The sequence below is a fragment of the Phasianus colchicus genome, chromosome Z (assembly GCF_987193195.1).
Source record: "Phasianus colchicus chromosome Z, bPhaCol1.hap1.1, whole genome shotgun sequence".
Lineage (NCBI taxonomy): Eukaryota > Metazoa > Chordata > Aves > Galliformes > Phasianidae > Phasianus > Phasianus colchicus.
In genome coordinates, this window is record NC_143476.1 from 28,357,986 (window position 1) to 28,381,993 (window position 24,008).

Consider the following 24,008-nt stretch of genomic DNA (forward strand, 5'->3'; position numbering starts at 1 on the left):
ATCTACGAGAAAATATTTTGGGTAATATTTCTCTAATTTAATGTAGTAATTTCTGTGAAGAAAAAAATGCTCTCATTCTCTGCCACTCTGTGTCCTTATCAATTTTTTTGTTGTTGTTATTGTTTTTTTTTTTTTTTTCCTCTGCTGTTCTTACAGTGAACTACTTAAAAACCATTTTGGAATTCTTTATGGCTGCAACTCTTAGGGAGCAGCAGTACACTGGGTATATTGTATTGCTCTTTGTTTAGAAGTTGCAGGTTGCTACAGGGATGCACTTCATGCAGATTTGTCCATGATGAAGTATATATTGTGAAGAAGAGTTAAACAAATTGTTCATGACTGACAGATGAAACAACTAAAAGGATGAAGAAAAAAAGGACTCAATACATAGAAGTCTTTTTATTGAAAAGGGAGAAGCAATGATTGTGATTTGGTAGTTTGCTCCCTTAGTGTCAGATTCAAGATGAAAGGGATTGCAGATTTGAATGTCTGGGTTGCCTTCTGTGCAATAGGAAAAAATTTAGACATATGTTTTGTATAGATACTGACACCTAGTCTGTACCTGGACATTTACTGGATAAATTTCAATGGAGATAATGGTTTTGAGCTATGTACTCCTTATTATAACTTTAGTAAAAACTGAAAGCTATATGATACAGCAAGAATAATTAAATCTAAGTAATTGAAGTTGAAAAATCTGTGGAGATTTTGGAAGTTCAGTTAATTATGTTTGGTTTCAAGTGTCTTTCAAGTGTCGTGCTTCTCCAAAAAGCTAATCATTTACTAATCTTACGTTAGATTTGCAATAAATTACTGTTGAATAAATCAATGTCCCTTCAGTATTAGGGAGAAGTTAGTATTTATTCTTGTGAATTTTGATCTTTGACCCCACATGATAGAGGAGTTTGTGTTACACTACATTGTGAAACCTCTAAATCTGTGATAGCGTGATGAGACTCTACTGTGTCAAGTATACGTTTTGAAAAGAGGAAAGAGTCAATTTAAATTTTATTTAATATACTGGTATTTGTACTCAGCTTTGGTGTATATATATACTGGCATTTATACTCAGGAAGCTTTGTTTTTGAAACGAGTTCTGTTTTATATGCAGTTCTGTTTATATATGTGTTAACAAATAAGATCCCTTGAAATAGAAGTCAAATTTGTTAATGTTTAACTTGTTGATTTTCAGATTGTCATTTGAAGATAGATGCACTTATATTTTAGTATTTTAAATCTGCTGACAGCTTGGGTAATGATGGCTCAACTCCAGCAAGGAGTCCCTGATGAAAAAGAAAAGACTACTGCATTAAAGGGTATGAATACTTTTGCCTTCTTTTCACGTATACAGAATTTTCAGAAACAGTTATTAATATTAAGGAAGGGAAAGTACTTTGATCTTGCTGTGGGTTAGAATCTCGGAATTGCAGTACTGGACGAGACGATTAGACTGTATGTGTAATGTCCGTTTTCAATAGTTTTATAAGATGACTTAAAAATAATGGTCTGTGGTAAGCAGTAGCAGAGTAAGAAATCCATTAATTTTATAATTTTCATAATTATCCTTTGGTACTTCTGTGATCTTATTTTCTGGAAGGTATAATTTAATTTTTGTGCCACTTATGTTTTAGAATTAACTATCCGTATTACAGCTTTTAAAAATCCCTTTAACTCTGGTATGTTAGCAGGGAAACCATTTTCAGGACATTTATATCTGTACTGATTTTGAAGAATTTTCTTTGTATTTTATGCTTGGGGAAAAAAAAATTACACAATCCTAGTGATTTAGGTAGTAAATTTCATAAGGGGAAGAATAAGTGCAATTGATAACATTTTTAGAGAATTGGACTTGCATAAATATGTTATTAGAAATGCATCTTCTGTTATACAGTGATAGTAGATAGTGTTTCTTAATTTAAAATTGTGTATTTGTGAAAGGCTTGGTGAAAACCTGTGTGTTACTTTATTCAAATCTGTACTAATTTTGTTGAACATATGCTCAATTTTGCTTAATGTTTGGAAAAGTAAAACCTCAATTTTAAACTTGACATTAATTTGATTGTCTATTAAGGATTATTACACAAAAATCAGAGTCAGGGAATGGCTTAGATTAAAGGAGACATTAAGGTTAATCTAGTTCCAACTTCCTGCTGTGGGCAAGTGTGACAGCCGCTATATCTGGCTGCCCAGGATATCATCCAGCCAGGCGCGGAACATCTCCGGGGATGGGGCATCTACAGATTCTCTGGTCAGTCAGTGCCACACCACCTTCTGAGTAAAAAAAATTCTTCCTAACATCTAACATAAATCCCATTTCTTTTAGTTTAAAGCTATTCCCCTTAAGTGCCTTAAGAAATGACTAATAATTAAAAATTTAAACTTAGTGGGAGGGTGTGATTTTCTTCATGTGACCTGGTGAACTCCTACTAAGCTATAGAAAGAAAGACCCCTGCAAATCACTTAAATTTGAGCTCTGTTGAACCCAACTATAATTGAATTTGAGAGTGAAAGAACGATTGATCAGATTTTGAAAGGATCTAAGAATTTGCTAGCACACTTTATCTAGCTGTGAGAGGAGGAATGGCACAGGAAGGTGAGTGGTTCAGTGTTTGGAACACTGGCCAACTGAAGTCTTCCTGTAAGGCTCAGATTGTAGGTGTAAATCAAGAGCTGCTTTAAATACTGAAGGTAAGCTTCATGTATTTCATTTACAAGGGCTGTTCAGAAAGTAATGCCTCATAGTTTATTGTGTTGACCATGATGTCAGAGGTGAATGTTGGTGTTATGATAGTAGTGATTGAACCTTCCTATTGATATTCCTTTACATGTTGCTGCCATGTGACGGATGGCAGCAGAACGGCAGTCTGATAAAATGGTGTCTGGCTTTGAAGGGCATATGGAGTAAAGGAGCATCACTGAATTCCTCCATGCTGAAAAAATGGCAGTCATTGACATTCATTAACATTTGCTGAATGTTGATGGGGTCCAAGTAGTGGATGTGAGCGTAGTGAGGTGGTGGATGGTATGTTTCAGCAGCAGCAGCAATGGCATGAAAGACAAGCAGTGTTTCTGTTGACCACACACAACTGTCATGCCATGAAATGAAGCTTGATAGCTCATCCACATAAGTCAGTGGACTGTAAGCAAGGAACTTTGTAAAGAGCTGAGTATTGGCTGCAGTTCATTGTAAACAATGGAATACTGCAAAGTTTGCACAATGTGCATTCCAGGAATGCTCACATAAGAACAGAAAGGACGCAGTGTCAGCATCTATTGAACCCAGATCATAGAACCATAGAATGGCCTGGGTTGAAAAGGACCTCAAGAATCATCTAGTTTCAACCCCCCTGCTGCATGCAGGGCCTCCAGCCGCTAGACCAGGCTGCCCAGAGCCACATCCAGCCTGGGGATGGGGGGATCCACATGAGACTGAAAGTGACAGGTTCCTGGAACACATCATTAGCAGTGTCAAGATGCAGCACTAAAATAAAGGCTTGGACTTCCAGAATCATACCTGAGAAGAAGACAACCATTCTCTTCCAATATGACCATGTAAGGCCCTGTACCAATTTGAAGACTGTAGAGCATATCGCCAATTTTGGCTGGACTGACACACCACACCTACTGTATAGGACAAATATGCACCTTCTGACTTCCAGCTGTTTGGGGCAGTGAAAGATGAACTGCATGGGTGACATTTTCCTGTCAATGATGCCACTGTATCAGCTGTGAAACACCAAGTCAACTTCACTGGAACAGATTATTATGAGTGGGGCTTGTAGGCTCTTGTTCATTGCTGGCAAAAATGCATAGCTGCTGGTGATGACTATGTTGAAAAATGTGTTTTGTAGCTGAGAATTTGGTCTTATCGAATAGTATTATTGTGTTCTTTGTATCTGTTGTAGTTTCCATGGAAATAAATAGGAGGCATTACTTTTCAGATCAACCTATATAATACTGCTCTTGCTACTCAAGAGCTGAGTTCTTTTCATATAGTAACTGACACTTCTTTGTAAGCACGTTTCCAAGCAAGAAGACATGAAAATTTTGGTGCATTTAAATTGTACAGGTGTGTCTGGAGTCTCTTCCCTAAGAACAGGTGAAGTGCTAATGACTATTTTGGTTATCTTTACACTGTGAAAATACAGAGGAAGAAAGGGAGTGCTTTTTGTATCCTATAGCAAAAAAAAACCTGTTTGACTAACTTACTGTTTTTTTTCTTCTTTATCATTTTATTATTTGGTTGAGAACCAGAGTGACTTGCTAAGAACTTTCAAAAGACAATCCAGAAGAGCAAGCTTAAGATTGATTATGTAAATGGAATGCCGTGAGACTTCCTGTCCCATGGTAGATGAAACAGATTTGATGAAAAAGTGAGCTATGGTTTTTAAAAGCTGCATTTAGAAATCTCCTAGCCATTTAGATATCACAGTGGTACTCAGGCACCACAATATCAGTTGTGAGATGTTAGAGTTACAAGGGTTCTCCAGCTTTATCCAGTGAAATCATTTAGGGAAGGAGGAGCTGGAAATAGTTGTATGGAGGCTGGAATGAATGTCAGATCACCTGAAGACAGTTCCTTGGGTTATTCACTTAGAATTCAAGACAGTTGAAGGCAGTTTTCATAGGATCATAGAACGGCTCAGGTTGAAAGGGACATTAAAGCCCACCCAATTCCAGCACCTGTGCTGTGGGCAGGGCTGCCCTCTGCCAGCTCAGCTGCCCAGGGCCCCATCCAACCTGGCCTTGAGCGCCTCCAGGGATGGGGCACCACAGCTTCTCTGGGCAGCTGTGCCAGGGCCTCGCCACGTTCTGAGTGAAAATTCTCCTGATGTTTAATTTAAATTGCCCCACTTTTATTTTATAGTTATTCTTCCTTGTCCTATCACAATCAGATCACATAAAAAGTTACTCCTCCTCCTGCTTATAAGTTCACCTCCAGTACTGAAGGCCGCAGTGAGTTCTCTCTGGAGCCTTGTCCAGACTGAACAAACCCAACTTCCTTAACCTTTCCCTATAGAAGAGGTGGTCCAGCCCTCTGATCATCCTTGTGGCCCTCCTCTGGACCCACTCTTAATACCTTTACATCATTCTTTTGGTAGAGGCCCCAGGACTGAACCCAGTACTGCAGATAGAGCCTCATAAGGGCAGAGGGGGACACTTCCCTTGCCCAGTGTGTCAATGCTAGGCTTAGATAATGTGGGGGACTTAGAAGATCATTACTGACTGCAAGACTAATAAAAAAAGAGACTACCTTAAATAATTATTTAGAATTATTAAGAGATATAAGAGTGGTCAATGTCAAACAAAGCAAGTTTAAAGAAATTGAGCCTTTCGAAACGGTTGTATTTTCTTTGAGATATGAATTTAGATGGTAAAGGTAATAAATGTAATTAGAATTCTTAAGGCATTTCACTGGTAATATTTGGAATTATACTCATAATAGTACAAAATCAATATAGCACTTCTGAACTGAATATTTGCGTGGTTTTCAAAATCATGTATGGAAAAAGTAGGGAAATGCTTTTCAGTGAAATCTTGCTCAATTATTTTGTGCTAATATTTTATTAATCATCATATTTTAATGATCAGAAAGTATGTTAAAAGGATAGTATTTGTGTACATGATGAGCAGTGAGGAGATGATAGTGCACTACTATTTTTATGCAATAATATCTTAGAAGTAAGCAAAAGATGTTCCTATATTCTTGCTGCTGGTTATTCTAAATCCTTAAATATAGAGTTGAAGTATGCAAGTTGGATTTATTTTAGCATTCTTTCATTAATGTATGAAATAATAATGTATGATATATCCTGTATCAGGATATATCGTCTTAGAAAACAAGGGATCTGAAAAGAATGTACATATCATGGCTTGCTATTAAATTGATGATCATTTTCTTTGCCTTGGGAATTATTAAAGGATCATGGTCAAGAGAAGGATTCAGACTGCACAGTCTGTTGGGGTGTGAAAGGGAGGGGTAACAAGAGTTGTAATTGCAGCTCGTAAATGGCTGTGAGACAGCGTACGTTTGATAATATGAACTCTTCAAGCAGGCAAATGGGAATGTATCAATGCCATGATTCTGAAACTGGATAAATTAATGGTAAAAATCTGATGCATACTAGAAACCAAAGACATTTCTAAAATTAAGTGTAACAAATCATTGAAACAAATTGCTGTGTCTTTGGTGTCTGTTTCTGGACATTTTTTGCTTGACATTAGTGATAGTCAGGTAAATAAATAAATAACTTTTCTGTAGAGGAGGCAGAGGTATTGAAGCTGGAGGAAAATTTCGAATAATGAAGTTGTATATTTCATATTATGTAGGTTGTCCTTCTGTCTTTAAGAACTACTAATCTTAATAAACTGATTTTTTCAGTGATTATAACTAAAGAAGACATAGCATGTATTATGTAATTTTTCTTTTCCTTTTTTAGATTTATTGTCTAGAATAGACTTGGATGAACTGATGAAAAAAGATGAACCACCACTTGAATTTCCTGATACTCTGGAAGGATTTGAGTACACTTTTAATGAAAGTAAGTCATACATGCTATCCTTAAAATTATGTTGAGGGGTTATCAGCAGTTTAATTATACATTATAAATCATTAGAATTTTACAGTTTTCTTTTAAGAATAAAATTTTAAGCTTTAGGATAACAGCCTTGTAAATCTAACTAAGTAATAGATATATATTTTTTTTTAATATCATGAAACTACCAACAAATTTCTCAATTTCTACAGTACTGTAGGTTTGAGGGTTGTACTGTGTGTACTGTATGGTTTCCGTTTTCTGTTGTGGAAATGTTAGTGCAGAAGTTCTGAAAATAGTTTCTTTAGCATTCACACTGAAAAGTAAAAGAGTGGTCACTCATTTAAGAAACTGAGGGATTTCTATTGATCCAAGGGGAATAGGGATTATTTATATGATAACTTATTCCAGATATTTTACTAAAACCAATAGGAAAACACATATATTTATAGTGACTGGCAAATGAGCAGTGTGATAGGTTGGCTCTTCTGTAGGTCAAGGTTTTGCATTACAGATAATGTCTGTGACTGAAAGTCAGATTAGCTAGCTGAATCTATATGTAAAATGAGCACTAGTATTTATGATTTCCAGTGCATACATTTTGAAATCCAGCTGAGAGATAAGCCACTGAGCTAAAGTAATACCAGACTCCAGGAAAAGGGCTCTTTCAAGATTGTTTGAAACCTGTAGGACAAATGGGGACATTTACAATTCTACTTCTTTGCAGTGCCTGTTCTGTGAACAGAGGAACTTTAGTTTCTAAATCTGCCTGTCTTACATCTTCCACTTTTAAAGGAAAAAAGAGCTTTCCTTTAAATGATAGTCATTTATGCAACACTTAGCTTTTTAATACCCTGATGGCTTTCACAGGAAGGTACTTAGAGACTAAAAGTGTCATGAAAGTGATGCTCTGTCTTTGATGGGAGGGGTTCAGCTCTGTCACTTTTCAGCTCCTTATTTTTAGATCTGCACAGTGTCTACTGTCTTCCTTACTGACTTCAGAGTTAATGGTTCGTATATGGTTGATAAAAAGAGCTGAAATTTGAATTTTGGCGAATGATGTTCTAAAATAATGTTACTGAATATTCCATCCCTAACTTTACAGGCTGAGTGATTTCCAGAGAATGTAGCAAACACTGTTACATACTCTGCTGGTCAGTATGGTGAAAAAGATCTCTCTTTTGCTTTTATACAAGTAATAAACATGTTTTGTCTTATACTTTTTAATTATAAACAGTTGGGTTTTTTTTATGATGGGAGAAATAGAGATGATGTTTATGAGATTGAGAGGATCTTGAGAGAACAAGAGCACCAGAAAGAAAAACAAAAAAATAAGAATTCCAGCTTACTTATGGAGAGCACTATTGCATTTAGAATTGAACAGTATAACTGAAGAATAATCAGCTGAAAATGAACAGCTGAGTGATGAGTCACAAAGAAAATATAGAAAGGATATTTTACCCAAGACAGGGATATGACATTGGGTAGAAATATTCCCTTGGAGACTAGTGCATGGAAAATGATCTGGACATTGGGCAAGACAGATTTGGAAAAAATGCCAAATAAACAGACTTATAGGCAGAAATCTTAAGAGATATTAGCCCTTAAATATATCATTTAAAGCAGCAGGAATCAACATTCAAAAGCTTTGAAAATGTATGAACTGATTTAGCAGTTTAAAACATTTTGTTGTTAAATCTTATTTTCGTTGCCTAGACATTTCAGCTTTCTAGGATATACTTGCACTTTTTTTTTTTAAACATTTCTCTGATTTTCTGCAATTTTACAATGCTCTGAGATAACTTGAGATTTTTTCTAATCAGCTGAAGTACTGCTAGTAAGATAACATTTCTGCAACTTAATTCCTGATTGGTTGCCATTTTATTCTTGTTATTTCAAAGCAGGCAGAGTCTTTATCTGTGGTCAGATGTGCTACTAAACTTTTTCTATAAAGAAGGACAATTGCAGAAAGTCACACTGGAATGTAACTTTCTGCAAATTTGGGAGTGGTTTTGCTGTGGTTGAGGATTCTGCTTTATTCTACTGTTATAATTTCAGTATGCTAATAAAGATGTCCTAATTGTTGGTACTGTGTCGGGAATAAAATCCTTACCTTAATTGTGGACAAGAGTTCTTTTTCTGTTTTTTGGGTTTTTTTTCAGATTAACCAGAAATGTTTTATTGCCACAGACTTGGGCATAGGAAGTTCCATCCAGTATGCAAAGGAACTTCTTCACAGTGAGGATGATGGAGCACTGGAACAGGCTGCCCAGGGAGGTTGTGGAGTCTCCTTCTCTGGAGATATTCAAGACCTACCTGGGCGCCTACCTGTGCAGTCTCCTGTAGGGGCCTGCTTTATAGGGGGGTTGGTCTCAATGATCTTTAGAGGTCCCTTTAAACCCTGACAATTTTGTGATTCAGTGATATGTTAATTTTGAAAGTAAATGTTTCCTTGCAATCATTAGTCCAATTTGTTCTTACATGTCTTTAGAAATACGACTGGTTTTGAGGTAGGCAATTTGTAGCTACAATTTGATCACCTAGCTGATATGGTGAGAAGTATTTGATCTGTAAATGTTTATATTTCACTCCTCATCCACAACAGGTTGAGTCTTAAATATTTCTTGCAAAACACTGTGACACTTGATACCTGCATGTAATTTCACTGTCATCACTTGTATATTATATCTTTGGATTGGGTTCTACAGATAAATGGGCAGGAAGAGACTGGCCACAGAGAGTTCTCCCTGTGATGAAAAGTAATGGGGAACTGGCTTCCTCAGACATAGGAAAAGAAGAAGGAATTCATAATATCCAGTCTTTTAAATATTTGACTTATGCAATTTTCAGTAATGCAGTGTATTTTATTTTTAGTGAAGAACTACTCTAAAATGTAGTGATATTGTTTCTTTTTCAGAAGGGCAATTAAGACATGCAAAAACTGGGGAACCATTTGTATTTAATTATCGTGAAGACTTGCATAGATGGAACCAGAAACGCTATGAAGCTCTTGGAGAGGTATGTAAATTGTGTATCTGCATGTATGCATATATGTATTAGTGTGCTCTGTGTTTTTATTGTTTTTCTCTATAGAATGATGCTTTTAATTATAAATATTTTAAGAAATACCTAGTGAGGCTGCAGTCATTTAATAAAAGCTATTTCAGATTTAGTTGCCTGCTAATGCAACAGTAATATCATTATTACTCTGTGGCTTAAGATGCAAGTAAGACTACAATTCGACTTCAGTATGTGTTCAATCTAGAACACCAGTGTGATTAAGCAAGTCACAAAATATTATGTTATGTGGTTATTTATCTTTCTTCTCCTTCAGGTGAACCAGTGGTGCAAAACTGGCGCACTGTCCTTTCTAGCTAAGGATGAATTGGTTGGTCTTCTCTCATTTCTAGGAGATACTGAAAGCCTCTAAGTGAAGTAGAGTTTTGAAAGCTTGATTAATTAACAAAATATGTGGCTATCTACTAGATATTTGGATGCTACTAGTATTTCCTTGGGCTTTCTGTAGAGGTGGTGTGGATGTAATAGACGTAAAAACAATAGAGCATATACAGTTACTCTTCAGTGTGAAAATGACTCCAGTTTCTACCAGTTCATTTGATAATGTTTTAGGAGTTTTAGCACCAGTTTGAGAAGAACAGATGAAATTGTCATTCTCAGACAATGCGAAATAGTGTGTTGCACAGTCATAACCTCTAAGCCCAATGGAAAGAGCAGTTTCAGCTATTCTCTAAAGGTAGCATTGCTGCTTACATTGAAACCTAAGGGAAGGGAGTGTGCAGTTCTGCACCCAAAACCATCAAAGTTGAGTATTTTTCTAAGAGGGGCTTTATAATGTTGCCATGGAAACATGGCATGTCATTCATAATCTTCCTGTGCCTCATGGCTTATCTGCTTTCATTAGTGTAACGGTTTTAGTAAAGATTAAACTCATGTATTCCTGCATGTATTAGATGTTTTGTCTTCGTTGCTTCCTTAGCTACTGAAGAGTTACCTGGCATGCATCTGAGCGCCACACATCTGTTCACTCGCTTCCCTTCCAAGTGGAATGGTGGAAAGAATTGGAAATAGTTAATAATCGTAGCCTTCCATGTGATGTTATGTGGTATGGAATAACACCTTGCTTAATTCAGGCCACAGTAGCCAGTTTCATCTTGTCATGTAGGGCTCCATGCAGCAGCCTTCTACCTCTGATTCTTTCATGCAATACGATAGGAACCTGACGTGAACAAGGCATGTTGCTTATCATTCTCTGGAAGTTCCTCTGTATCCCCAGTTCAAAAAACCCTAGGAGTCAACCTTGACTCTCCACTGCTGCTTTCTGTCAGATGCTTCAACTGGGGCCATTCTTGCCAGCTGTAAACATGTTTTTTACATCTTGTCCTTCCCCGACTGGCCCAAAAGCTACTTCGTGAACTATCTCTGAAAAGGTTCCGCTAGGACCTGCAAGGAAAAGAGGAAAGTGTACAGGAAGTGGAAGCAGGGCTGTGTAGCCTGGGAGGAATACAGGGCTGTTGTCCGTGTGTGTAGAGATAGGATTAAGAAAGCCAAGGCACAGATGGAGCTGAACTTGGCGAGGGATGTGAGAGATAACAGGGAGTTCTATAGGTAAATAGGCAGGAGGAAGTTCTATAGGTAAATAGGCAGGAGGAGATTGGCCAAGGACAGTGTTCCCCCTCTGATGAAAGGTAATGGGGAGCTGGCTTCCTCAGATGCAGAAAAAGCTGAGGTACTCAGTGAGTGCTTTATCTCAGTCTTCATGGGTGGTCAGGCTTCCCATGTCTGCCAGGACCCTGAGCCTCTAGGGTGTGGAGAGCAGATTCTGTCCCACTGTAATGGTAGAACGTGTCCAACACCTCCTCATGCAATTGAATGTATATAAGTAAGTCCATAGAGCCAGATGATATCCATCTTAGGGTGCTGAGAGAGACGGCTGATGTGCTTGCTGAGCCACATCATAATTGAAAAATCGTGGCTGTTCCATGAAGTCCCGGATGACTGGAAAAAGGGAAACGATACTCCCATTTTTAAGAAAGAAGAAATGAAGACCCAGGGAACTACAGGCCAGTGAGCCTCACCTCTGTGCTTGGGAAGACTGTGGGGCATATTCTCCTAGAAGCTATGTTAAAGCAAATGTTAAATGTTAAATACAAAACAAAGAAATGATCTGAGACAGCCAGCACAGCTTCACCAAGAGCAGATCGTGCCTGACCAGTCTGGTGGCCTTCTATGATGGAGTGACGGCTTCAATGGATGGGGGAAGGGTGACGGATGTCATCTTCCAGGACTTCTGTGAAGCCTTTGACATGGTCCCTCACCACATCCTTCCCTGTATATTGGAGAGGTGTGGATTTAAATGATGGACCGCTCGGTGGATGAAGCATTGGTTGGCTCATCACAGCCAAAGGGTTGCGCTTAATGGTTCTGTGTCAGGGTGGAGACCCTCAGAGGTTGGTCTTGGGACCAGTACTCTTCAGCATCTTTATCAGTGATACAGATGATGTCATCAAGTGCACCCTCAGCAAGTTTGCAGATGCCACCAAGCTCAGTGGCGCAGTCAATACAGTGGAGAGAAGGGAAGCCATCCAGATGCACAGAGAAGGTAGAGAAGGACTTGGGGGTCCTGGTAGGCAGGAAACTGAGCATGAGCCAGCAGTGTGCACTTGCAACCCGGAAGGCCAACTGTGTTCTGGACTACGTTAAAATAGGAGTGACCAGCAGGGAGAGGCCCCTCTACTCAGTGCTTGTAAGGCCTCATCTGCAATATTGCAACCAGGCCTGCAGCCCCCAGTACAAGAAAGACATGGAGCTCTTGGAACGGGTCTGCTTACTTGGGAAACATACCAGATCTTCCTTGAAGGGATATCTTTCCTTCATGGCTGAAAACAGTAAATTTCATAGGATGAAGGCTAATGTCCTTTCTCCAATTGCTTTGCCAATACCCTGTTCCCTAAAAGGGGATTCCAACTGCCTGGATTCACTGCCCACTAAGTCCAGGCTACTGGACTTGTTATCCCGGCTTTGGAGCAACCAATTGACAATATGTTCATCTGGGTTATGTCTGAAGACTTTTTATATGTCTTGCAGCTCACTGAGAGTTGGGGATCAGGTGGTTTTGAGTTCTGACGACTCCTCCTCCCATCCTTGAGATGGCCCTGATTCTTTCTCATCATCTTCCAACCTAGTTTTAGCAGGAGTTTCTGTCCTTACTAAGCAAGCTGACTTTTACAGCTTTTTGTGTGTGTGTGTGTGTGTGTGTATGGAGGTGACTGCTACTGCCAAAGATTCTTTGATTGAATTGCAGGACCTGTTGCAGGTGCTGAAGCAACCACAGAGTCTTTTTCAGGAGTTAGTGTAACCATAGGGTCTGTTGTACTGTCATCAGATCCAGAGACTTCTTTCCCTTTAAGGTACTAGGTAGAGTAGAACAAGACTTGGTAGCCATAGTCCTGGTCCCAAAATGCTGCAGTGATTTGTACTTCTCTAGAATTGCCCGAGAGACCTTTTCCAGATATTTCACTGGTTTGACCACTGTTTCTTTGTACAGAAAAAAAGATAACCTCAGTTCAGCCCCAAGAAAAAGTAAACAGTTCAGAATGATCATATATAGCAAGTCACTTGGCTCTGTGAAGTATCTCTGAAAGATCTCTCTTTGCTACTGCTGCATGCTTGTTCTTCATACAAGCCAGAAATGTTCAAATGCTTCATCATCTGTTTTTTGGCACAGTGAGCGTTTATATAGTTATCTAAGAATTCAGGGGATACTGACTGACAAAACCCATGGTTGGGCAAAAGTCTGTTGTTCATTTGCATGCATAAAATCTTCTCTTGTGCCATGGGTTGGTGGGCCAGTTATGCAGATGTTGAATAGAACTGAAGAAGTATATTACCCTATGATTCACCATTTTGTAGTCTAAGCAAGATATGTTCAGCAAACTGTGGTGGCTTAGGAAGCAGCGGCTCATATTCTTCGTAAGGTGGTGTAGTAAAATGTGACCTTAGGGCTTTCCTTTGAAACATCATCCATCCTCTGGCTTTAGGAATTCTCTCACATGTACTTGTGGCTGAATATTTATGTGGTTGAACATAAAAAGAGAAGAGAAAGTAGCTAGACTTCAGACAAAACATTCTAAATATTCATTTCTTATATTTATTGAAAAGAAATTCTTTTTTAAATGAATGTGTATTTCATATTTGTTTTTCATATTCCAATTTTTATACAAACAATGTGGCCATTGTTCCCATACTTAGTTCAGTCATTGTTTGCTTGCTTTCTCATTTTTAAGAGGATTTACTTACTCTGCTCAAGGCTTTTTTTTTTTATTGTAGATATACACTGTGGACTCCTTTTACTGCATATTACTCATTTAAAGAGTGGATGTAGTTCCTGGCCTCGTTGCAGCATCATTCTCTCTTTCTTGGAACATTAATAAATTTCCATTTGGTAATCAATGATTTTTTGCTGTTAAAATCATGAATACTCTGCCTGTGATGTTCTGCCATTACTCTGGTTGTATGGAAATTGATTCTTCACAAATTAAAATGGTTCGTCAACATCTCCACTTCTTAGATCTCTTTATTCTTCATTCATTGATCTATTATTTCAGGCACACAATTTGTTCTGCAGCCTCTTGATATGTGCTTCTAAAAGACAGTTTAGTGAGCTGTTCATAATTTTCTGATTCTGGTTCAGTCACTGCTATTGCAGCATTGAATTTTGTGGAGAGGCCTCTCCATTTGCTTTTTAAAAATGAAAACGGCAACAGAAGTGCACAGAACATTGTGCTGCAGCTGCTTCTAACTGCCGATTAATCCATATGGCAAGTTTGAAGTAGGATTGAAAACAGTTTTGTGACAACAGTTTAATTGTTGCACACATACTGTTCCAGTTCAAGGTTGAGTTGTGGGGTTGTTTTTGTTTTGTTTTTCTTTTTTCAATTTGAGAAGGAGTTATTGGTATTTGAATCCTGGATTATTCTCTGAATTAGACTTGTATGATGTATGTCTCTTTGCACGTTGACCAGATAATTGTATTCATTGTTCTGCTCTTTCAATTGATAATATGGCTGCAGAAGTCACCAGCAGTCAGTTCCTGCTTGATCATGACATCAAAATTAGCTGAAATAATAAAATAAATACTACTAAAATTTATTGCTGGAATGTCACCTTCCATTTTGCCAGTTGTACAGATTATGTTAACAAGATTTCACTTGATAAAGATTATGTGGATGTTCTCCTTCCACAATCATACAGATACCAGATTATCCCTAGCATTAAGAGACAGTTCCTGCTTATCTCTCTGTGTAACTGTTAGGTCTAGCACTGGGTGACTATAGTTTGGTGGTTGCTTAAAGATTGTTTAACATTTGAGATATTTTTGTGAGTGTCATAACTAATGAAGAGATATTTGCTTGTACCTGCGGCTTATATATCAAAGATTATGATGTGGATGATATCATATCTCTGGATATGTGGATATCGTATGTCTGCTGTGGTCTTATTCAGGGACTATATGCAGTCTCTCATCATTGTTGTCTGTCTGACAATATCTGTGTATAGCCAAATGGCAGATGAATTGTGTTCATTTTATTACCCTTACCACACCGTAGTACAAAAAAATACCTTATATTTATGTAAAGCTGATATAGAAAGTAAAAAAAAAAAAAAGGAACACCTAAGTCAGAAATTGCTTATGAATTTTGTGTATGATAAGCTACAGATAATTTTACATTTATCAGAGAAATGTCCCATCAAATAAGCTTTTTTAAAGTATGTGCCTAATGCTTGGTCCTGCTCATCAAGGTTAGTATTTGTGTGGGAGAAAAATAAGTATTTAGAACTATGACAATGATAATCCATAATTAAGATAGCTAAGAAGTGAAATGGGATTTTGTTTTATCCAGATCTCTGTTAAGTTAAAGAACAGCTTGGTCTCATAATTTAAAAAACAAGCTTTCACCTGCTACTAATTTCCTCCTTGGTTGCAAAGAGCATTATTTGTTTGGATGAGTGAGAGAAAGAAGCTATTTACATAGCACAAATGAAAGCATAGAGTGGCAGAAGAGGACATGTACGTTAATGAAGAAGGAAGCATTAAGTAGTCTGCATTTGAAAGGGTAGCTTCTTACATGAATAACCCAAAATCTGATGATAGGCTGCACGTGCACCTGATAGTACTTAAGGTCCAATCTTGCAGCCGAAGCTCATGTGAATAAACTCAATAGGTCTGTACTTGTGAATAAGGGCTGCAGGATCAAGTTCCAAATAAAATTTGCAGATGATTAGTAGAAATCCTTGCACGCTGGTTTCAGTTTATTTCCAAGGAAAGTTTAGCACTAAACATTCTAGATTTTATCTGCTAGTGAAACTTCAGTATATTAAATCCTGCACATCGTGGATTAAGCAAAATTATGTTTGCTATTTTAAATTATTATTGCATAATTACTATTAGTTTAGTCAGTGGTAGGAGAAATTTGTCTTACTGAGAAGTAAAATAAACCGATGTTGTCATACATAAGCTGGGTGGTGTACGTTTGCTTTCCTGGAGTACTTGCTTGAATAGAGCTTTTCTAGAGGTTATCTTCAAAGAAATTACTTGTCAAATACTTAACAGGTGTCTGTTGAGCATGTGTGAACTGAATTTTGTTGGTGTCTTGTCTTAACAATCAAGTAAGGGTAGATTTTCATTGGGTTAGTAAAAATCCTCACTGAGACCCTATCATAAACTCTTCCTTACTTTACCCTGCGTTTGAAAAACAATTTAAAAAAATCAAATTGGAATAAAGTATTTTCCCTTTCTTTATTTATGATAATGATAAAATCATTTTTGGAGGTCCTTTGGAAACAGTTTGTTAGTTTCTTTGCACAGGACATCCAGTCCTGTCTGAGTGAATATTGCAGGAGGTCTTCAGCAAAATCTTCAGTGGAATGCATGTCACAGAGTATTGAGAGTTGCACAATTTGGGCAAAAACACCTGAACAAAAGAGATTGGGCAAAGTCATTGAAGTGATTTATAGTGGGATCTCATTTCTTGCTAGGCACAATAGAGTCCACATGGAGTGGATACTTCTTGAATGGACGAAGTGGAAGAGGAGCTTAAATGACATCTTTCATGTTTTGGACAGCAACTATAAATGCAGTTCTTTAGGAATTCATGTCTTACTGTTTTCAGTTTTTTTACTCTAATTTGGTAACTATAAATTCGTGACAGCTAAGTGTGAAACAGAAATATGACACAGAAGAACACACAGAACTGAATAGCATTAAAAAACAGCATTGAATTTCTCTCTAATGGTGGTCCTGAGCTGTAAACACTTGTACATTTCAAAGGTATTTAGTCTTCTTCACTAATTTTCAAACCAGTACTTTTTGTAACAGAAAGAAAATGCTAATATGGACAAGAACAATAACATAAAAAAATCTAAATCTTGTATATATATGGCCTTTATAAATCTAGAAAGATTACAGCTTTTAACATCTGCTTATCTTCAGCATTGCTTTTTGGTGAGTGAAATAGATGGACAGGCACTTCAATAAGGACTGAAGATGGCTTGATGATACCTAAGGAAATTTAAATATGAATCTTTGAATCTTCGTTGCGTGCAGCGTATTCATTTGCATATGCTAAATCTGCTTTCAATATCTGCTGTTTGTGAAGACTTCTTACTGGAATCATTATGTCAGATGTGCTTCAGTGAACTCTTCTACTTTGTAGGCAGCAATTGGCGGCAGTAGGTTGGTTCATCACAGTAACATGACAGTACTCGAAAGGTTCAGAGATAGTTTCATAATTATTGTTAGTGTGCTTCTTGAAAGAAATGATGAGCATCTCGTAAACCCAGATGGGAATTTGTTACATTGTTGATAAATGTGTTGATAAATGTGTTTTACATTTTTAAATTGATAAACAGTGAAAAGCAGAAAAGATACAATAAGGCAGATGGTTGTTTATAAAGCACTTGCAACTTGCTGCAATTCAAAGAATGGTACTAATTGTTAAAAAGAAGACAAAAATTGGAGTAGGGGGAGTGTTTCAATGAGTTAATCATGAGCTTTTTAAAAATAAAACCTTCAGCAGCTTTAGTTCAATTAGAACCATTCTTGCTATCCTGGGCTTCTATGCAAAAGTTCAGACTCTCAGTTCTTCATAAACTTTTTTTACCAGCCATTTTTGTGTAGCTGAAATTGAAAAATACAAAAAGTCTACCTTTTTTGTCTAGATGCATCCATTCTACTTCTTAGTTTTCTTCTAAGGAGAAAAATACTTAAACTGCAAAACCAAAGTGAGTTATTGTTCTGATTAATAACTTCCGCTTCAAAACAAGTGAACTCCAGAGCCTGCAGAAAGTTTGAAACAAGGAAGCACTGTTGGATATAGTTATCTCAATTTTTGTTAAAGGAGTGGTGAAAAAAAATGTTACTTGGCAAGTAAGAGACTAGAAAAAAATAGATTGGTGTAGTCCTTAGGCAGAATGTAGATCAGTATGCTTGCAAAAATCATTTGTTTCATCTTTGTTTTATGCATGTTAAATTTGCTTCTGCCTGTAATGTTGAAAGTTTCTGAAGTATTTTCATACTGTTTAATCAGGATGTTTTTGAAATATGTAGATTTCAACATTCATCAAGTATCTTTTAAAATGAGTAGATCGCTCCGGAAGTAATAACTCCTATTTATTTCTGTGGAAAATATAACACATACAGAGAGCACAATAACACTGTTCAATAGAGGAAATTCTCAGTTACAAAATAGTGTTTTTCATAATTGTCACCACCATTAGTTATTCATTTTCACCAGCAACGAACAAGACCTGCATGCTGCGCTCATAGCATTCTGCACTGGTGGAAGTTATCTGTTATTGCCACTGCTGAGACACATCACCACCACCTCCTTGTGCTCACATGAACTGTTTGGTCTCCATAAGAGACCAATCTTTGATGAATGCCAATGGTGCCATTTTTTCAGCAAATTTCAGCAGAATTCAGTGGGACACTGATACTCACCTCTGGCATCATGGGCCAACATACAAAAACAGGAGGCTTTACTTTTGGAGCAGCCCCCATTTGTTTACTAATTAAAGAACTCCAAAATGGTTAGTTTTCTTTCACAAGATTTTCATCTTCTCCAAAATAAAGAATTTAACACTTCCTGTGTCTTCAGCAACAGACCTTCCAGTTTTCCAGGAATATTTAGATAAAAATTTAACAGAACAGTAGTATTTTTCAAAAAAGCTGTCTTGGCTGTGTCAGTGCTTAATAGGAATAATTTGAAAGGATAAAAGTTCAGTTATAAAGCAATAGAGCATTGTATTTCCGTATATGAAAACAACCTAGAATTGCTTTAATATGCTCCAGCTGCTCAATTCATTAACTCAGTCACAACCAAATTTTGATATCTATTATCTTATGTTGATCTCTGCAGCAGAAATACCCAGTTTGGGTGTCTGTCCAGGTTTCAGCTGGGACAGGAATTTTGTGGGTTTTTTTTTTCTTTTCCCTTCATAGTATTTAGTATGATGCTTTGTTTTGACTTGGGATTAAAAACAGAGTTGATATCACAATGATATTTTAGTTGGAGCTGAGAAAAGATGCAGCCAGGACAGCTGATCAAGATTGCCAAAATATTCCATAACATCATATGAAAAACTGCAGAGAGTGGACTGCAGGCTGCCAGTGCTCAGGGACTAGCTGGGCATCAATTGGCAGGTGGTGAGCAATGGTTTTGTGCATCACCTGTTTTGTAAATATATACTGTGTTACCATTGCTATTATTCTCTTCCTTTTCTGTCAAAGTAAATAGTTTTTTCTCAACCCACAAGTTCTACTTTTTTTTTTTCTGACCCTCCTCCATTCTTCTTGGAGGGAAGAGTGAGCAAACAGCCTTGTGATTCTGAGCTGCTTCCGGGTTAAACCACAGTGTCTAAAGCAGTTAGATGCAGTTAAGGCTATTAGGGAAGATGAGTTCAGTAGATTGTTTACTTAGGATTTTGAGATGTTTTTCACAATTATTTTTCATAATTTATTCACAGTCCTGTGTGTAGCAATTCTGGAAAGTCTCATATTCATCCATAAATACTGTCAATTTCTGCCTGCCTTCAGGGGTTCCAGATTTGCCTCTTAGGCTTTCTGGGGAGTATCAACTTCTAAGCCTTTCTAGTACATCCATCAGCTTGTTCGGTTTGTCACTTAAAAAGGCCAGTGTGTGGTTTACCAGTTTTTTGAGGTTTTTTATTTTTCTGTTGTGAGTGTAATCTTTATAGAAATATAGAATCATAGAATAGCCTGGGTTGAAAAAAACCACAATGATCATCTAGTTTCAACCCTCTGATTGAATGCCTCCAGGGATGGGGCATCCACAACCTCCTTGGGCAACCTGTTCCAGTGCTTTACCACCCTCTGTGTGAAAAAATTCCTCTTGATATCTAACCTAAACCTCCCCTGTCTCAGTGTAAAACCATTCCGCCTTGTCCTATCACTATCCACCCTTGTAAACAGCTGTTCCCCCTGTTTATATGATCCCTTCAAATACTGGAAGGCCACAATGAGGTCTCCCCACAACCTTTTTGTCTCCAAGCTATGCAAGCCCAGTTCCCTCAACCTTTCCTCATAGCAGAGGTGCTCCAGCCCTCTGATCATCTTAGTGGCCCTCCTCTGGACCCGCTCCAAGAGCTCCACATCCTTCCTGTGCTGAAGGCCCCAGGCACGGATGCAGTAGTGCAGATGGGGCCTCACAAGAGCCGAGTAGAGGGGAACAATCACCTCTCTCTCCCTGCTGGCCACTCCTCTTTTTTTAATGCAGCCCAGAACATAGTTGGCCTTCTTAGACATGATAAATCAATTGAAATAAATGAGAGATTTTTTTTCATTCTTTTTTTTTTATTTTACCATGGCAGAAATGTTCTTTACTTCCATATCTTAATTTGATGTTTCCATTGTATGCTCAATAACCAGAACTGCTGTGGTCTGCTGGAGTAGCAGTTCAGTTCTGTGTTGGAGAAGACGTAACAGGAGGAAGAGATCTACTGCTGAATTTGGACAGAACTTGATTTTTAGTACTTCTTTTTAGAAGTCTTTGTTCCTGTGCTTTGGTGGTTGGGTGATATCCCAAGTACATTGTTGGTAATAAGATATGAAAGATCTTGAAGTAGGAAAGCAAAGACTTTATCTCTTTTCATTGAAATAATTGTGGAGAGTTGCTTGTGCTTTTGCCTTCTTTCCAACAGTGTAAATATTAAAGTAACTTTATACTCTTTCACTATAGCTATGACATCCTGTAAGAGAGGATGGCAAAATTATGTTAAAAAAAACAAAATGCAAAGAATAATAGTTTATACCTTAGAGTGGTTAAAATTGTGAAATAAATTTTTGTACATTGTAGGTTCAGGAATACAGCATTTATCCCCATTTTCAGTATAGGTATCTCTATTCTAAATGGTTTTTGACTTTGTAGATAAAACCCTAAAGACACACAACCATCCCAGTCATACTTGTGATATTTTTCACTGACAAGTCTAAATAAATTTATAAATTACATTTGAAATAAATTTTTGAGGTGTATGACCTGGACTTGTTACATATGACTCATTTTCCTGCATTAGACATCTGCTCGTAAGAATTTTGATGCAACAGTCTTTGCTGATGAAGTATGGGGAAAATGTTAAATGCAATGAAAGAAGGCTGTTCTCTGTAAACTGCAGTTCTAGATAAGACACCATTTTAAATATTTTGTGTAACTTTGATTCTATCAAGTTAGAAAAATATATTAAAAAAAAGAAATGACAGAGGTTAAATGTTATATCTTCATATAATATAGTAGTAGTATATTAGGCATAGGAGAGTAGTAGTATAGTAGGCATAGGAGAGGATTTTAAACAAGAGTAGGCTGTGCAGCTGATCCCAACCCTCTGAGCTCTTCAGTCAGCCAGTTCTCAGTTCATCTCACTGTCCACTCATCTATCCCGCACTTCCTAAGCTTAACTGCAAGCATGTCATGGTACTGTAATCTTAGGTTTGTAGTATCTTTTGCCTTACTAGGATACCTGAGGATATATTCAAATACATTAGAAAGCAGAAATCACTTGGTTGCAGCACTAAATAACCTACTGTTAATTTTTTACATATAAATAGCCTGTAACCCCAGAGATAATAGGGGTAATGTGAACAGAAACTAGGTAAATGATAAGGTGAGTACAGGTAAGAAGTGAATGTTGATATATATTTTTAATACCTTTTTCATGAACAATTTTTGAACAGGCTATACGCAGTAACAGAATGGGCTATAACTTACAGTTAATTAATGGGTTCTATCTTAATGTAATTTGATATCCCACATTCAGGAACTCATGCATTCTTTGTACTTTACTACAACTCATAATCTTGGAAATACTGTGTTGGCAAAATAAGGCACATCAGCCAACACCACAAATAGGAGGAGAAGCCACAATATTCATTTCCTGTCAGCTCAGCCAACAACAGAGTATTTGGCTAACTATCAAAAGGAGCAGCAGCAATTATTTCCAGTATCAGTGGAAGCATTTTGCTGTTAAAAAAATAATAAAGAAATAAAAAAAACGAAGCTTCCATTTCCTTAACCCAAGAGAAGGCTTGGTCTCTGCATCAATTAAGGAACAAAAATGGAATGTTCATGGTAATCTGTAGGTTATCTGCCTCTGCCTTGCTGCTCCTCAAGAATTACTGCTGCAGCTGTCAGCTCCTACTGCCTCTGCAGTAGCTGCTTGCCCTCTGCAGGCTCCACTTCTCCTTACCAACCAAGCTGGCATTACTAACAAGCACAGCAGGATCTGCTGATGTTTGTGATGATGTATTGCTCAAGAGCTTTACCAGGTTAGGGTCACCTTGTGAATACTGGCAAAATGGCTTACACTGTACTCTTCCAGTTTGTAAATTAGTGACACATAAAAGGAAAAGAATAGAGAACAAAACTATAGGCATGTTGTAGTTACTGTGTCTGTCCCCTCGATTCTTCCCAGGTGTGGCTTGCTGTTCTCCTACACTAAGCATAGGCTGTGTGTGGATTAGACACCATCAGCATGTGCATCCATTTGTCTCAGAAGAACTGTGTTTGGCCAGATCACTGACAGTAGCAGTAGCAACAAAGACACTCAGAGACCATGTGTTGTGTAAAGTTTCTAATATGTTTCTGCATTTAATGTAGGGCAGTTAATTGTTGATGCAGATTCTTTGCTCAGTTCTCATGGCACAGAGGTAATTGTAACAATAAAAAAGTTGCTCTTAGGCAACAAGCTATTTGATTCCTAAGCTTTATTCCCTCTCACCTTTTCGTTTTACTCTCTTCTCTGTTATTTGTTTACTCTGTTTTATCTGATAGGTGATGAATTTAAAATGGCTTTCTTGCATCTTTCAATTTTGTTATACCTCTTTTCTGAACATAGATCTCTTCAGGCTGCTGACTGTGGTATGATTATAATAAAATACACACAAGCATGCTGTTTACTGTTACTGACACCCATCTTATTCATCTATACCTATGTGAGGAAATTGTCTACTTATTTCTCTGTAATAGTACAAAAAATTACAAAAGCTAGATGCTAGGAAGAAGTTTTCACACAAGTTTTATATCACTGTTCAATGGGAATTGCCATTGCTTCTGCATTAGGTTTATGCTGGCAAGGTTCTGGTAGCAGGAGGACCTGTGTGAGCAGAGCCCAGCACTGCCCCATGTCAGAGCAGAGCAGCTCCAGCTGCTCTAACAGGGACCCACTGCTGCCAGAGCTGAGCCATGAGTGACGCTGAATGTGCTCTGGAAGAGCAGATACAGGAGAGACAGAAACTGCTGCACAACAGCAGCTGGGAGAGAGGGGTGAGAAATGGGAGACAAGTAACCCAGCAGGCACTTGGGTCAGCTCAGGAGGCTCTCCAGGTGTGGAGTAGAAGCTCCCTGTAGCCCAGGGGAGGCTCATGGCAGAGCAGGCTGTCCCTGCAGCACATGGGCACCACACGGAGCAGATCTCCCTGTGCAGCCATAACAGAGGAGCCTGTGAAGCAGCAGATGGGGTCTGGAGGAGGCATAGCCTGTGGGTACCCCTACAGAGTAGCCCCAGGCTGGAGCTGCAGCCCGAGGGAAGAGATCGTGGTGGGGTTGGAGGGCTGAGGGAGCTACCGCCCATTGGAATCCATGTGGAGCAGTGCCTGAAGGGTGGGCCCTGTGGCACAGAGCTGTGCTGGGTTAGCATTTGGAGACCTGCATCCTTTGGGAAACCCAGGCAAGATCAGCTGGGGAAGAACAGCATCCGGTGAGAGGGACCCACACGCAGAAGGGGCAGAGAGTGAGTGCAGCCTTTGTTCTTCCTTCCTCTGCAAAGCTCAGAGGGAGGAGGTAGAAGAGAGTAAGAGTGGGGGGCAGGCGTTTTTAGTTTGCTTTTAGTTCTCACTGCTGTAGCCCATTAGCAATAGCTAGTAAATTGTCACATTCAGAC

General features: G+C 38.1%; 1 protein-coding gene across 5 annotated transcripts in view; it reads left to right on the forward strand.

The window, feature by feature from the left end:
- Window positions 1-24,008, forward strand: part of ARB2A (ARB2 cotranscriptional regulator A) — a 259,865-nt gene that overhangs the window by 20,334 nt on the left and 215,523 nt on the right. For 4 of the 5 annotated variants that reach the window (XM_031605280.2, XM_090131936.1, XM_090131935.1 and 1 more), the window contains exons 2-4: window positions 1,193-1,316; window positions 6,441-6,542; window positions 9,454-9,554. In XM_031605280.2, coding sequence (XP_031461140.1) covers window positions 1,211-1,316; window positions 6,441-6,542; window positions 9,454-9,554 — 309 coding nt within the window. In that variant the 5' untranslated portion in view covers window positions 1,193-1,210. The remainder of the gene's footprint in view (window positions 1-1,192; window positions 1,317-6,440; window positions 6,543-9,453; window positions 9,555-24,008) is intronic. The other variant, XM_090131934.1, reaches the window with a different exon arrangement.